Genomic DNA, 17,152 nt, shown 5'->3' on the forward strand with positions numbered 1-17,152 from the left:
ATAGGAGCCTTTTGTTAAAACAAGGTTTTTTGTTAAAACAATTAGGAGCATATGTTAAAACAAGGAAGACATGACCTAAAGATGCAATACCTTTAGAGATTTTATTTATTCATTTGTTTATTATATTTATATCCTGCCTTTCCTCCAAGAGCTCAGAATTGCATACTCCTATATATTTAGAAGGAGTAGATTTAGTGCATTTAGCAGCTTGAGATCAAAGCAGAAGCTGGCATGCCTATGGGGCTCTTTCTAAAAATGGTTAAAGCTTGATCTTGAGTGTGTGTGCTTGGGAGGAGCCAGGACGGTGGGGCGGGGGTGAGTTTCTGTAAGGAGGTATAAGCTGGTATAGGAATAAAAAGCTTTCTGTTAGTCGATCCCCTATATAATTGGTGGTGAAGGCCACCAATAATTGGTGGTGAAGGCCACCAATTTGGATGGCTTTAAAAAGGGGTTAGACAAATTCCTGGAGGAGAAGGCTATCAATGACTACTAGTCCTGATGGCTATGTGCCACCTCCAGTATCACAGGCAGTATGCCTTATGCACCAGTTGCTGGGGACCATAGGCAGGTGGGTGCTGTTGCACTCATGTCCTGCTTGTGGATTTCCCATCAACAGCTGGTTGGAACAGAATGCAGGACTAGATGGACCCTTGGTCTGATCCAGCATGGCTCTTCTTATGTTCCTGTGTTCTTAACTCTTATTCCTTGGAACAAAATGAAAATTCTGACCAAGGAGACATGTCTATAGGAGCTCAGTGAATTGGACCAGAGTGATATCGATTACTCTTTTTGCTTTGATGATCTCTCTTTCCAAAGTGCCCAGCTCACAAGACACTATGCTAGCCTAGTGACCAGATAACAGATGGATCTTTACTATTTTGATGAGCTACAGCTGATATCTCTACTGATGGAGTAAAGTCCTGGCACATACTTGTAGCATTGAATACTGCCAATCTATAAAATACAGAAGAATATATGTCAAACAAAAACCAGGTTCTGGTTCAGGTTCTGGCTTGAAACAAACTTCTCTGCCTTTTAAAGATAAATACATAATTTTAATTCCTACAAATTCTAAAAACACTTTCCCTCATCTTGTTTGTAAAAGTTCAACATTATTTTTTAAATAAAGCTTGTCTTACTGAATGCAGCTACATTATTTTGACTTTTTATATAGTTTGTTAATTAGCTCTGGAGAAGTTGGACACTTACATTAAATGGATTGAGCATCATCTTGTAATAACTGCAGCCCAATTCTCTCCATGTTTATCCAGAGATGTAATTGCCATTGATTTCAATGGGACTTCCTCCTACCTAGAAGCACAATCCTAATGCCCCCATATCTGCTGACTCTCCTTTTCTTCTCCACTTAGGATGGCTCTGAAACTATGGAGAGGACTGTAGTCTTAAAAGTGCAATCCCACGCATGTCTACTCAGAAGTAATTACTGCTGAGTTAAATGGGATGGGACCTCAGTTCAATGTGTTTAGGATTGCAACCTCAGGCCATATACACAAATCTTACACCTATTATACAAAACCAATCACAAAGGTTTTCCAGGTAATAAATAACTTTTGACACCTTGTTTCAAGAACAAAGGGGGAAAATAGTCCTGTAAAAAGAGTGAACAAGTTTATTTTTATAAATACCAGGGGCTACAAAGTGTTAACTATCACTTGCCAGCTGATTTTGTTAAATCACCTCTTTTATGCCAAATTCTGACTATTTGTCCTGAATTATCATCCTTTGGCTAGAAAAGAAAAGAAGAAGAAAAAAACTGCATATCTGAACGTGGCCTTAGTTCTAAGATATTTTTCAATTTTTTATTGTAAAATTTCAACAAAACAAAACAGAAAAGAGGAAAAGAAAAAATGTACCTACATAAATTTGAATATAACCATTTCAATGCATAAATTAAACGTATTTCTATATGTATGCGTGAGTGTGTGTGTGTGTGTGTGTCTATATATATATATATATATATATATATACACACACAGTATATATATACACAGTATAGGAATGAAAATACGGCTTTCTAAGAATTATACATTAACTTCAACAAAAGAACCCAAATATCCATATCAGTATCCATTCACAAGTGGCGTCTGTATACCACTGTATACCACCCTTTCAAATGTTGAAAGCATTTTTAGGTCCCCAATCCATTGCATTATAGGAGGTGAAGGTTTATCCTTCCCATGTTGTAATATCAGTCTTTTAGGGCACAATCCTAACTATATAGGTGGTGGCCTCTGAACTCTGAGGCCTATCCAAAGCAAGGCAGGAGAGGCACGGGGAGGATTGTTCCCTCCACGCCTCTCCTGCTTTTCTGTTTTTTGCTAGATAGCCGTTTTTGGCTGTCTAGCGGCGGGGGACCCGACCAGGAGAGGAAGCTGCCGTATGACACATTGGATGTGTCATACGTGCAGCTCCGGTCTCCCCACCCCAGAACGCCCCCCAGAATGCCCCTTTTCAGTTGCTCCGTGCTCCTCTTACAAACGTGGAGGACAGGGCTTCTCCACACTGCTTCCGAGGCAGAGTGGATGAGGGGGGAAGTCGGTTTTCTGGGAACCAACCTTGGAGCGCTGAGGTTGGTTCCCAGAAAAGAGCATATCCTATGGCCCTCTAGACAGTATCTAGTGGCCATAGGATTGCTCCCTCCACTGTCAAAAGGGTGTGGAACATCCATTTGCACTGACATTGTGTTAATGTTTGTGGAAGCAGTAGATAATTTAAGAGGAGATGTACATCAGCAAATATTAAAGAGTGCTCCAATACAGGGTTTATCTGTATAATAACCTCCTTCCCCAAAGAGGCAACTATTGGTCATGCCAAACCATATGGTTAAAAGAAGCATTAGCTGTGTTACACCTCCAGCAATTAGCTGACTTAGACAAACCCTTATAAAAGAGACATGGTGGTATCCAGTACACAGGGAACAAGAGTTTTTGCTGAATAAGGTGTAACCTGAGATCCATAGATGTTTCAGTTACAAATGCTAATGTGCCAATCCATTGATTAGGCAAAATAGGACAATCCAGTTCCCTATTCCATTCCTAGTTAAGACTGTGTATCATATTTATTCATCAATAATAAATATTTATTAACATAAATTGTGGGTTGATATGACCGGTCAGCCTCAATAAGAATTTCCAAAAGCAAAGGAGACTCTGAAGCTGTAAAAGTGGCAGGGCTAAACCCAGATTCTAAGAAATGTTGTAATTGCAAGTAGGGCCATTCAGCCATCGGAGGCAAGTCGTATTTGGCACGCAAAGCTGAAAATGACAAAAACTCATCATCAGCAACCACTAGTTGATCCAAGGTAAAAATCACCTTATCTGTCCAAGTCCGGCACAAAAACATTTTCTTACCAATTTTTAAATCTGGGTTTCCTCATAAAGTCAATTTAGCATGAGAAATAATATCCTAGAAATGTAAATGAGAAATAATGTCCAGAAATAGTTCTTCGAGAAATTTCATTGCACCCCCTAAGGTAGCCTGTTGCCTTCAGGTTGTAACAATATGAAAGAAGTACTGGATTCAGCCTGAGTGGGTTGTGCTTTCTGGGAGGAACAGGAAGTGGTTGAGGGCAATACCCACTGCTTCTGGCCTGAGGAGAGAGAAGCCACTGCCCGAGAGAGCTCAGTGGAAAGCGTTGCTTAAATAAAACTTAGGTTTGTTTGAAAGGCAGAGTCTGTGTGAGTCTGTGGGGTGTGGTACACCAACTCTGAAACACAGCTATGCTGGAGGATGCTGTTTCTTCAGCATTCAGCTGCCAGTCTATTCAGCTTCTGTCCATGGAATGGAAGGGGGCACCATCTTGCCCTTCACCTCAGGCAGCAAAATGTCTTGGGCCAGCCTTCAATTAATACAATTAATGTGCACATTTTTGTTATATAAAAATCAGCTGTGGGGAAGCCTGGGCAGCTGGGACCACTGGGAAAAGACAGTTTAAAATGCTTTCTCTCCCTGCCATAGTCCTGAGAAAAATGGCCTCTTTGAAGTTGTGCCACTGGGAGCTTTCCTTGAAATAGCAGCTCCAGAGAGGCCTTTTTGTTGTTGTTGGGATCACAGTAGGGAGAGAAAGAGTTAAACTTTCCCACTCCATTCTCCATAGTCCCAGGGCTTTGGCTTCCTAGCTGATATTTACATAACCAAAGAAATGCACATTAATTGCATTCACATGTAGTTTTTACCATATAAATTTGGAAAGTCATCTTTCTTGCTATTTTCTCTTTTTGTCAAGCAATTACTGTTTGAAAAAGTATAGTCAAATTGCAACCATGTGATTTTTTTTTAAACACTGGTTTCTCTTTTAATTGCCCTTTGCTATTTGTATTGGCTTCAGCTCCAGTAGTTACTCTGGTTTCAATCTGATTCTGTTATTTTTTTCTTCTGATAAGATTTATTCCATTCCTGTTCCTTCTTAAGAAAAGGCCACGTCATTTTAGAATTTTGTTCAGACAAGTCATGGGACACTTTTTTTTTTTGATTTCCTGCATTTAGTGCTGTAAAGCTTCTGAACTCTACTGTAAGGTGACTTTATACAAAAAGGCTCGTTTTGCAAATATCAAGTCTGACATTGTAACCCCTGTGACTGAGAGAAATGTAGTACAGTATTACTTTACAAAAATTTTCATTAATGTGTATGTGTGTATCATCTTAATGATAGCAGTGTAACATTATTCCCGCTAGTTACAAATTTTAGGCATGAGTACCACTATTTATGTAGCCCAAATGGCACAATGCACACATAAGAGGCTGGGGCTGCAAAAGTACAAAAGTACTGAGGCAAGCGACCCATTCCCACTCCATCCAACTAGCTTGTTTCTCTTCTCTAAACAGGTGTCTCTGTGACTCATCTGACCAGGGCAGTGTCTCCACAACAATGGAAGGAGAAGCCAATGGTGGCTTACCTGGATTTTTCAAGGAGCCGGCTTTGGTCTGCACAGGGCTCCACAAACAAGTGCATCGCACCATTCTAAGTCCCTTCACAGGCACATACTTCCAGGTGAGGTAGGGGGATTGGAGTGAACGTCATCAGACTGGCAGGGGCTGATCAACCAATTCGAGAGGCTTCCCGTCCTTCCTTACAGCTGTCAAAACTGTGAACAATTGAAGCTTCAAAGCTTCACATTAATTACTCCAAGCAAACATTAAAGAAACATGGGTGCAGCCTTCTCTGTCCCCTGAAGCCCCCAGTACTGCGAACAATCGAAGCTTTGAAGCTTCACATTAATTACTCCCTTACAGCTGAGAAAGCAGCTTCGACATAGCGCTTCACAGCCTTTAGGAGAATTAACCCTCTGAATACGTGAAGCACCATGGCTCCAACCAGCCCCCTTTCTAATCCCCTTTCTCTTTTCCGCTGAAGCTCCTGGTGCTGCAAAGGATAACAGTTGCAAATTAATTACTTCCAAAAAGCAAGGAAGCAAACATCAAAGACATGCAGCCTTTGACATTAAGGCTCCCAAATGCGTTATTTCGATGCATGGGAATCTCAGTAACTTCTGGAGTACACATTTCGGGAACAAGCCTCATTGACCACAATGGGGGTTACTTCTGAGTAGACACACATATGTTTGTGCTGGGAAAGACAGGGATGGGAAACAGTGGGACGGGAAACCAGCCCCCTTTCTAACCTGATGCAGCGCAGGTTCAAAGGTGCGAATTAGTTACTTCTGAATGGCAATAAACCAAACAATGGAGAATTGCAGCTTGGAGATAGCGCTTTACAGCCTTTAGGGAATTAGTGCTTTAAAATGTTCTATTTCGATTGAGGGGGATCTCTGTAAATTCTGAAGTCACGAAGTGTGCATTCAGGGGATAGGCCTCACTGACCACAATGGAAGTTACTTCTCAGTAGACACTAATTGGTTTGTGCTGGGAAACACAGGGAGAGGAAACACCCCTTGACTGGGGTCATGGTGAAAGGCACACCCATGGACAGGGCTAGCATACCTGAGGTAAGTGTGGGGGCTGAGACACATAACAACTATACTGTGGAGAACCCGACATAAGGAAAAGAATTGGACTTAAAGAATTCTCAGGAAATCCCGTTTTTCCGCAAAAAGCTCCAGGGTGAATGTGGGATGGCCACAATGTCATGTGCCCCAAACAACCTTGAAACAGAGCCAGCTTGCAGCAAATTGACCGTGGAAACACCCCCCAAGAGAGAAAACAGTGGCTGTATGGATACACCCCACTCAGCAACAGATGTATGAATCCCAACTGAGTGCTCTGGGTTTCAATGGGTTGTGGTCCCTTAAACACTCCTCAAGCCAAATAACACAAAGTGGTACCACAAAATATATATGTATTACTCAACAGTATTAAAGAATAACAAAACTTTGAAATGATTAAAAAAAAAACCCTAACTGCATTACTACATACAATGCTATTAGGATGATTAGAAGTACAATAGAAAGAGTGGCTAGCATATTTTTTAGTAAAATTAAAGTTCTGTTCCTTTCAACCAACAAAGCAGTCACCATTAAGATCTTATAGTTACCTACCTGGCAAGCACGGTTGGCAGAGATTAGGTAATCATGTTTAGCATGTTTCTCGTTCTCCCAGGATCGCTCTCGGCAATCAGATCAAACTGTTGCTTTTTGCAACCCCTATGTTGATGACCTCATCCTAAGTTTTGGACCTGGTCATACCACTACTCTTAGTTCTACCATCTAACCCTAACAATAGTTCTAGTTCTTTTATCTTAAACACACATCTGTGCATCTTGACTTTTTGGATTTACTCATAGCTTCTACTCCAGACCTCAGGACGGCCTCTCCCTAATACCGCCAAGCTTACAGCTTACTCCAGAAGCAGCCTTGCAAAGGTCCATCACCTCATGAGGTAATGAGCTTTTTACTTTTAAGAATTAACCAACCCACTTTTGGCAAGCTTTTTTGTCCCAGTTCCAAGAACACATTTTTGTGCTTAAAGCTAGCTTATAGCATACATAGCTAATTGCTCTATTATTAATCAGTTACAGTTGGCATACACAGATTATTATGAATAGCACTCCTATGAAATACAATGAATTCTTATCAACAATACACGTTACATTCATATTTTGTGACAGTGCAAACAATCTTTATGACAAAAAAACCCTAATGTGCCTAATGAGGTCTGAGCATGCTCAGCGACCACAGAATACTGACTGATTGTGGGAGGAGGGAACAGAAAAGGAGTGGGAATGGAGGGACTGGAATCTGGACAGCAGAACGCTACATCAAAACATTTTGTTACATGTCCCACCTGTAATACATTAATGGGCATGCATTGTCTTTATATTACCATATACTACTTCAACACTTGATTGCAGTGTTTCTCTGAGTAATGTAATAATTCTTCATTATCATATCACCTGCATCCCAAGAAGAAGCTGGGATCAGGTTTAGTTCCTTGTCCTTAGCTTCTCTCCCCCCCGCCCCCAATCATTCTTTCTACATGTAACTGGATCAAATGTCCATACAGCTCCAGTGGTGGAAAGATTTAACCAGGACCCAAGCATGAGAAGCAGGGTGGTATACTTTATTGGGGCCCAGGGATCCAGACAGACCTGGCACTGGCTGCAACCACATCACTATGAGGGGCGAAATTAAGCTAAATTGTAGGTCATGCTTATGGATATTTATGGAAAGTTATTACCCTGTATCTATGTACCTACTGCCCCAGTTCACATGACTGTCAGCTTATTTAAGCCATGGCGGGTTGTGGTGTGTGCCAGCTGCCATTGTGAATATTCAAGCCATGCTGGGTGGTTACCATGGCTTATCATGATGTGTGAACCTGGCAGGGAGGCTTGTTGCCATGGGTAACAAGCCACCCAGACCACATGGGGTGCAGTAGGGTTCTGAGGTGGCTTGTTAACACATCATGATAAGCCATGGCGCCCACCCACCATGGCTTGAATATTCACAATGGTGGCCAGCACACACAACTACGAACTGGCCCACTATCTTTTTCTTGTTGAGATTAGTTGGAGCCAATTGGAGAAGCAGGGTTAGAACTAAAGCTGTGCCAAATATTTCTCCCTTTTTTTTTCAGCAATTCAGGCGGAGAGATAAAATGGTGCCTGTGAAAGAGGTCAGGGAGGGGAAGAACTTCAAAAATATTTTTCAATGGGGTCAGTGGAGGGACTGGAGTGTAGCTATTAAGTGTAGCAGGTGGCCATGTGGTCTTTTAACTCTCTCTCTCTCTCTCTCTCTTTTTTTTTTTTTTTTACTTTTAAACCTCACAGCTGTGTGGGGATCTTTTCACACAGGCCTGCAGCCGTTCCTGGAATGCAAACATAAAGCTTCCTTCATGCTTGCAACAGCATGGGGTCTTTACAAATGGGCCCTTCCTAAAATGCCCATGTGACCACACATTAGCCAGGGTGGCCCCTTCAGGTCCCATGGGCCCCAGCATTTGCCCCACCCTGCTGGATGCTGAAGGTGTGGGCCTGGTGAGCCTATAACCATCATTTGTTTACATCAAATTGTATTGTAAATTTCAATAAAACAGAACAGGAACATAAAATTTAAAAATAACAAGTATAACTACATGCTTTAAAGACCTCAGTTTCAAATACTACAACACTCTAAAAAGAAAAAAAAAGATTATAAATACATTTCAATAAAAGCAGACCAAATATCCAGATATGAGTCCATTCGCATGTGGTGCCTATATACCAGTCCTTGGAATATTGCTAGCATTGTTAGGTCTTTAATCCATTGCATTATGGGAGGTGAGCATTTATCCTTCCAGTATTGCAGTATCAGTCTTTTAGCAGTCAAGAGGGTGTGAAAAATCCATTTATGCTGATCATGTGTTAAATTCCAAGAAGCAGGTAAATAATTTAAGAGAACATGTACATCAGTAAATATTAAAGAATGTTCCAATACAAAGTTTAACCTTATGGTAACTTCCTCCCAAAAGGAGGCAACTATTGAGCATTTCCAAAACATATGATTAAAAGAAGCATTAACTGTATTACACCGCCAACAATTAGCCGAGTTAGACAAACGTATATTAAAGATATATTGTGGTGTCCAATAGACTCGAAACAAGAGTTTTTGCTGAATAAGACATAACTGAAGATCCATAAACACATCAGATACAGACGCCATACAGCCTATAGCCATCACGACCTGTAGCCATCGAAAGACTTATCCTTCATGAATTGTCAACCCAAAGCCATCTAAGCTTTAGTACCACATCTTGTAGCAGTAAATTGCATAATTTAACTATGTGCTGTGTGAAGAAGTATTTCCTTTTTTCTGTCTGGATTGATCAAGCATGATGAAGCTTGTGAAGCAAAACGTAGTTGTCACTTTCTGTATGCCAGATTTATGGCTACTTTGTAACTAATAAAGGTTAATTTTGCTGTAGACGTTGCCACTCCTGGGGCCCATCTACACCCATCTTTTACTCCAGAGTGGCTGTGAGTTGAGGTCCCTCGTGACAGATGATGCAGCCGTGACTTTGCAGCCATCCGTGGTTTTTGCCTAGAAAATGCGGAGTTCCAAGGAATCGTTTTGCTGCAATGTTTTTCTACAGGTTCCCCTGCGCTTGTGGGCCATCTGTCTCTTTCCCAGACTGACTACACATTTTGCAGTGGGCGTGTTATAGGCATGTGTAGTGCCTGCACCACTCTGTGATGACCCTCTACTCCCCCCATCCCTTTGCAGCTGCACAGTTACAGAGGCACAGAGGGGCGTTTTCGTCTATTTAATCACACTTTCGCACATTTTTGTAGGTTCTTATCTTTGCAGAGGTTCCTTTTGGACTCAGTAACCAAGGGCTGGGGGGAAGGTCTTGGGGGAGGACCAACATCGCTCCAGCCACCATTTCAGAGTGATGGGTGGGCGTACACCATTCACGCTTGTGAGTGCAAACCATTGCGCGAGTCTCGGGCTGTGGAACTGACAAACTGATGGTGTGGAAATGAAGGAGCACAAAACATTCACTTTTTACCTAAAAAGGGACGGAAAGACACAGCAGAGCCCCTCAAATACAAAACAGCCACTGAAGTGTCACACCCCCACACTCATGGGACTGCACAGCTGCACATTTCAGTATAATAGCAAAAAAAAGTGCACGGTGAGTCTGTTAGGGAAGTGCGCAGTACATCATGAGTGTATCACAGGGCATGCTGATTCGAAGCCGCATTGCTGTGCAGACGGGGTGGGGAACAAAGTGGTGCCAGATAGGTGGGGCCCTGTTCTTTCTACCCTACCCTGTCTTGTTCTTTCTACCCTCTGCTCATTCCATCATGAATTAGATAGCTGATGATTTCAGGCTTAATTTGTTTGCAACAAATCACAGCATTTGTTCAATTTTTTGTAGACTGAAAAACTTGGCTCTCTACCTTTTGTTGAGGTGTATTAAAAATTCATGTCTTTTCGTGCTGTGACATTATTATGCCTTTCAACCATTTTTGTATTTTTCCATTTTTATTTTTCAAAGCTAGTTTTCAGTCCTTGAATATGTTGTATTATAACATTTATAATTAAATAAATTTGCATTTGCAAATTTGCATTTGGGTTGCATTTCCAACTATTTTAAATTCTTTTCCTGCCTTTTCTATATATTTTTTGCCTTCATAATCTTTGCTGGAGAATATAAAGTTCTGACATCACTTAAGATGGAATATGCAAGTCTACTACTCTGCAAACATATGTTCGGCAAGACTCCACATGTTGTCTTGCCTAATGTGTATCTTTGCAATAAAACAGAGACATGTGTCATGGTTCAAAAGTGATGCCATGCATGCATGCATCTTAAGAAGGGATCTTAACATTTTCCTTCGCTGTTTTGCAGATCTACAAAAACAAAAAAAATCAATAGATACTATAATGTATTATCAACAAAAATTAGGCTGAAATATTCTGTGGACTTTCATAGGCCTAATCTAGAGTAACATGAATTGTGGATTGTAGCCAGTATAAGAATTATCCCTGTTAAGGAAAAACAAAATTTGGGAACTTGGCTAACCTTGGAATAGGCTATGGGACATGGATTAAGAGATCATGTTTCAGCTCCATGGAAGCCAGTGGATAGATTCAGTTCACTCATTAGCACTCATCTTTAGAGACAAACTGCAATATACCTCACATGAAAGGGTATAAATATAAACTGCTGAATAAACCAGGCTTAATAATGCACTATAGAGGGAAGTTAAATCCATTCACTTGTGTAGCTAATGTGCTTAGATTTCTTAATGATAAAGCCAGGTAGAATATCTTTTAATTTCAGTAGCTAAAGTAGCTTTGACTAGAATAACACCTAAATCTGTTACTCTTTGGTTCAGAATATAAACCTCAGTGACTTATAATGCTTGTCTTCAATACTAGGCAAGCACTGTGCCGCCCCTGTTATTCTATGGCTGGATTTTAATCCAAACCAGAGAAGAAGTCCTCCATTCCATTCTCACCTATCCACTTACCTATCTTCTGCTGTGGTAGCTGTTATACCAGCAGCAGGGAAGGAGAGAAGTCTCTCTCCCTCTTGTCTTCTCTTTCCCTTCTTATCTGGCATCTGGAATGCAGCCACAGCAGCATTCCATGTACTAGGAGTCCTGGGACTAGTAGTTTTCCCAGGGCACCTGATGTTAGTATGGATGTCAAGTGCCCTGAAAAAAACCTACATGTCTCAAGGCCCCTGTTGCTAGGATACTACTGCAGCAGTATTTTCTCCAGGCCCTAGGAATCATAGAATAGTAGGGTTGGAAGGGGCCTACAAGGCCATCGAAGGAGGAGGATTGTTGGAAGGGGGCTACAAGGCCGGGAAGGAGAAGGAGGATTGTTTATCCATTTTATCTATAAAGACATTTCTATACTGCCTTTTGGCCCTAACAAGAGGCCTCAAGGTGGTTTAGAAAACAAAATATTAAAAGCAAGGTTAGATGAGAGGGAAAGGGCAAGAGAGAAAGGAAGCCAGACCTGCTTTTCCTGCTGCTTCCACAGCCACTACTCTCAGAAGAGGAAGAGCAGCAGAGCTAGCCAAAGACATTTTGCTGCCTGTGGAACAGGGCAAGATGGCATCTCTCCACGTTGCACGTACAGACGCTCACCGGACTGACAGCTGAATTTTACTTCAACACCGGAAACAGGGCAGCATCTACGACCAAGCCAGATTGCCGCAGGCTATCTTAAAAGGTACAGGGCAGGCTGCATGGCACACACATATGTTGCACAAATTATGCTTAAGTTCGTTCCCTCTAGGAGTGGTATGCCAATATCCCCTTAGAGACACACAGAACTCTGAGATTCAGTCCAATGCAGTTTTATTTGGTAGGAGACAAACAGCGCTGTTCGGGTGGATTCTCGCGGCTAACGCCACAAAGGAGAACCACACCCTAGATGTTTTTGGTACAGCTTATATACATTCAGTATAATGACCTCATTAGCTATGTGGGGTGGGCCACATAATATTCATGAACTTCATTAAGCATGCGTAGTTGACATGTCTCTACGGCTGACTTGCCCTTGCAAGCTGGGCAGAAAGCGATCTAGCTGGAACTGGTTCTAACCAGCTGCAGGAGTGGCGGCTACTTGGGGTGGGGGCGGCTCCTCTGGCTGTACCTAATATGAAACAGACCGTTACTGTTGGTTTCAACAAGGCAGTTGATAAGACTATCTTCCTCTGGGACTTTCCACTGTAGGAGGCTGCCTCGGATGGCTGCCAATACTTTAAGATGATGCCTCTTGGGTTCTATCAATCCCCCCTTAAAAGCCTTTCATCGAGCATTAAACACGTTAGTCAGCCATCTCGACTTTGTCATAAAGCAAAAGCATTTGTTTTGACAAGGCAGCTTCAATTAATCTTTGGGACAGACCCCTAGCGCAGGGGATGATGCAACAGCCAAACAGTACCAAAACTCCGACTACCACTGCAAGCGAGATAAGGATAGAGGCTGTGAAATGTTTCCATTTACCGAACCATTTCTTCAGCCAGACGGTTAAGGGGTTGTTAACTCCTGAATTCTTGGCTAGTTCTTCAGATAGGGTGGTGAGACCTTGCAATGCCTTCGTTACCATGCCGTCAGGGGCGGTGTTATTGGGCATGAAGGTGCACCATCTCCCACCTAACATAACGCATACTCCTCCTTTTTCTGCTAACATCATGTCAAGAACACGCTGATTTTCCCAGGCCATTTGGCTAATGGCGTCTAATTGTTCGGCCAATCCGTTTATAGGATCTCGGGTATAGTTTATAAACCTTTGCTGATTATAATAGATGTAATTAATCCAATCTACATTTTTGTTAATTGTTGTCCACCAAAACAGAGTAGATTCGACTCCCGCGGCTATCTGGTTTTGTCCTTTAAACTCATCAGGGACTCCTCTTGGCACTCCAATTGAATCTATATATATTCGATTGTCAAAAGGGGTCACACTTCGCCTTCAGCGGGAACGGGCAGGCTGCTGGGGTGGGTGGAAAGCAATGGAAAAGGGGACCGCAAGCTGAACCAGCCCGCAGGTCCCAGACCAATTTGAGGGAAGGGTTTCAAAGAGCTCCAGGCCTCCGCAATACCACCAGAGGTTGGCTCGGGGAACAGGCAGAGAGTTATTATGGAATGTTGTGGTGTTGAGGCAGGTTGAGAGATTGCCCGGAGGGGTACTATCTTGTTCTAGGGACCAGTAGATGCGACCTTCTATTTTGAGGGGGGGGGTAGAGTTTATTGAGGTCTTGGCAACTCTCGTCGCCCCACACATGAGGGGGGGGTAGAGTTTATTGAGGTCTTGGCAACTGTTGTCGCCCCACGCATAGGGATGGCGGAGAATTTCTCCCCGAAACTTCGGGGGGCCGAGCGCCAACGTGTTCGGCCCCCTGAACAAGTTTCGGGGAGAAATTCTCCACACACACCCCGCCCCCGCACCCCCCCCCCCGGGACGGGACTTACCTTTGCCGAATGTCCCTCCCGGCGGTGGGTCCGGCCGGCGGTTCGTTGGGTCTTCGTCAGGGGCGGGGGCGGCAGCCGATCTTTCGACCGGCTGCCGCCGCCGCCATTGCAATAAAAGAAAAAAAAAACGCCCCCGTGATAGGCTACGTGACGATTTACGTAGCCTATCACGGCTGAATTTGCAAATCTAGCCGTGATAGGCTACGTTAATCATTACGTAGCCTATCACGGGGGCGTTTTTTTTTTTTTACTTTTCTTGGAATGGCAGTGGCGGCAGCCGGTCAAAAGACCGGCTGCCGCCTCTGCCCCTGTCGAAGACCTGCCGAACATTTGCATCCCTGCAGTCAGCCGTGATAGGCTACGTAAATGTTTACATAGCCTATCACGGCTGAGTAAAAAAAACAAAAAAAACCCGCGCGAATGCATATGGCGGTGCCCATGGGCGCCGCCATTTACATTCCTTATTTTGGCATGTCTAGTCTACGTAAACATTTACGTAGACTACAGCGAAAATAAGGGGAACGCAAATAGCATAGACGCTACGCTATTTGCGTTCCCCTTATTTTCGCCGTGGCCTACATAAATGTTTACGTAGACTAGACATGCCAAAATAAGGAACACAAATGGCGGCGCCCATGGGCACCGCCATATGCATACACGCGGGGGTTTTTTGTTTTTTTTACTCAGCCGTGATAGGCTATGTAGCCGCCATTTGCGTACGTGCGGGTTTTTTGTTGTTTTTTTACTCAGCTGTGGTTAAGACACTGAACTGCAGACTGGAAGGTTGGCAGGTCAGCAGTTCGAGACCCAAGTGCTGCGTGACGTAGTGAGCTCCCGTCTTCAGTCCCAGCTCCTGCCAACCTAGCAGTTCGAAAGCAAGAAATTGCAAGTAGATAAATAGGTACAGCCTTGGCGGGAAAGGTAACAGCATTCTGTGCACCTCGGTGTTCAGTCATGCTGGCCACATGACCACGGAAGCATCTTCGGACAGCGCTGGCTCTTCGGCTTAGAAACGGGGATGAGCACCGCACCCTAGAGTCGGACACGACTGTTTGGGGACACCTTTACCTGTTACCTTTTTATTGTGCAGGTCTTCCAGGATCTGCCTTAAAATTACTAAAGGGGTGTACACGATTCCATGGGGCAGGACCCACCACCCGTCTGGCCCCTTTTGACCTCCGCAGATCTTGGCCTGTGTCTCTTCCTCCTCAGTATATTGGGGCTTTGTTACTAGCGCGGCCTTGGCCAGGCATATCCAGGTCATCCCATCCTCGGCAGCTTCTTTGGCTGCGATGTCAGCCTGGTGATTCCCCCGCTTTTGAGCGGGATCCTCGGCCCGTCCATGTGCATATACATGCACAACTGCTAGTTCCTTGGGCAGAATCAGGGCTTCAAGGAGGGCTGTGATCAGACGTCCATGGGCCACCTTGTGTCCGGAGGCAGTTATGAAACCTCGCTCTCTCCATAGCTTGCCGTGTGCGTGCACTGTTGTAAATACATACTTGGAGTGGGTGTAAATGTTCACCTGCTTACCGGAGGCCATTTTTAAAGCTTCTGTCATCGCAACTAGGGATGGACGAAAGTCCCTTACCTGTTCTCGAAGCTTGCTTCACGGTGGGGGGGAGGTGCTTCGGTTCTCCCCCCGAAGTTCAGACGAGGAGGGGGAGGCGCCCCGCCTCGCCCGGCCGAAATTCAGGCCGGGGGGGAGGCGCCCCATCCCTCGCCGGCGAAATTCAGGCCAGGTAGCAGCACCCCGTCTACCCGGCCGCGAAAAAAAAGTAAAACACGCACACACACCCGTGATAGGCTACGTAACGATTTACGTAGCCTATCACGGCTAGATTTCCAAAGTCAGCCGTGATAGGCTATGTAAATCGTCACGTAGCCTATCACAGGTGACTTTGGGGGGAAAAAAAAAGCGCGTACGCAAATGGCGGCTCCCATGGGGACCGCCATTTGCATTCCTTATTTGACACATCTAGTCTACGTAAAGATTTACGTTGACTATGGCGAAAATAAGGGCAACGCAAATAGCGTTCCCTTATTTTCGCCGTAGTCTACGTAAATCTTTACGTAGACTAGACGTGCCAAAATAAGGAACGCAAATGGCGGCGCCCATGGGCTGCCGCCATTTGCGTACGCGCTTTTTTTTTTTCAAAGTCACCCGTGATAGGCTACGTGACGATTTACGTAGCCAATCACGGCTGACTTTGGAAATCTAGCCGTGATAGGCTACGTAAATTGTCACGTAGCCTATCACGGGTGTGTTGTTGTTTTTTTTACTTTACTTTTTTTTTTTGCAATGGCGGCGGCGGCAGCCGGTCGGGAGACCGGCCGCCGCCCTCGCCCCCACTGAACCGCCGCCGAACTGCTGCCGGGACCCACCGCCGAGAGGGACATTCGGCCACGGTAAGTCCCATCCCAGGGCGGGGCGGGGGGCCAGCGGAGGATTTCCCCACCAATTTCAGGGGGCCGAATGCGTTGGCATTCGGCCTCCCAAAGATTCGTGGAGAAATTCTCCGCCATCCCTAATCACGACCATTTCAGTGGCCTGGGCCGAAAGGTGGGCTGGGAGTTTATATAGCCAGTGGTTTGAGCTGGATACCACAGCTGCTGCAGTGTGTCGATGCCCATTTTTCATAAAACTGGACCCGTCCACTTAGAATTCTTCATCAGGGTCGGGCCAGGGAACGTCTCGCAGGTCTGGTCGAGCCAGGGTTTCTTCATTGAGGACCTCTAGGCAGTTGTGGGTGGCTCCCTGGCCTGGCTCTGGCAAGAGGGTTGCCAGATTCAGAGTTGTGGAGGTTTTGAAGGTGAGATTTGGGGCAAGCAGAAGGACGATCTCATAGCGCGAATGCCGGGCGGGGTTGAGGTATTCCCCCCTCCCGAGCCTAATATCTGGGGAACCTCATGGGGAACAACCACTTCCATGTCTCCTCCTAAGGTTAGCTTTTCTCCCTCTTGAACAAGGAGGGCGCAGGCTGCAACAGCTCACGAACAGGCGGGCCATGATCGAGCAACGGGGTCCAACACCCTTGAGTAATATCCTACTGGGCGAAGGGAGGGCCCGTACTCCTAGCAAAGCACACCTGCCACCACCCCTCTTCACTCATGCATAAAGAGGAGGAAGGCCTTGGCAGGATTTGGGATCATCAAGGCCGGGGGAGACATTAGGGACCATTTAAGCTCTTGAAAGTCTTTTTCCATATCCCTGGTCCAAGCCCAATTGCGTGCCCCTTAAGCGACAGAATCCGGTGA

General features: G+C 44.6%; 1 protein-coding gene across 1 annotated transcript in view; it reads left to right on the plus strand.

Moving 5' to 3' along the window:
- Positions 1 to 9,376, plus strand: part of LOC146344936 (uncharacterized) — a 29,645-nt gene extending 20,269 nt beyond the window's left edge. The window contains exons 2-4 of the mRNA XM_084858641.1: positions 4,846 to 5,011; positions 6,761 to 6,855; positions 8,246 to 9,376. Of these exons, the coding sequence (XP_084714767.1) occupies positions 4,846 to 5,011; positions 6,761 to 6,855; positions 8,246 to 8,300 (316 nt within the window). The 3' untranslated portion in view covers positions 8,301 to 9,376. The remainder of the gene's footprint in view (positions 1 to 4,845; positions 5,012 to 6,760; positions 6,856 to 8,245) is intronic.
- Positions 9,377 to 17,152: the final 7,776 nt, after the last annotated feature.

Source organism: Heloderma suspectum, chromosome 5 (assembly GCF_057233095.1).
Source record: "Heloderma suspectum isolate Gila_16-S chromosome 5, 16-S_ref, whole genome shotgun sequence".
Lineage (NCBI taxonomy): Eukaryota > Metazoa > Chordata > Lepidosauria > Squamata > Helodermatidae > Heloderma > Heloderma suspectum.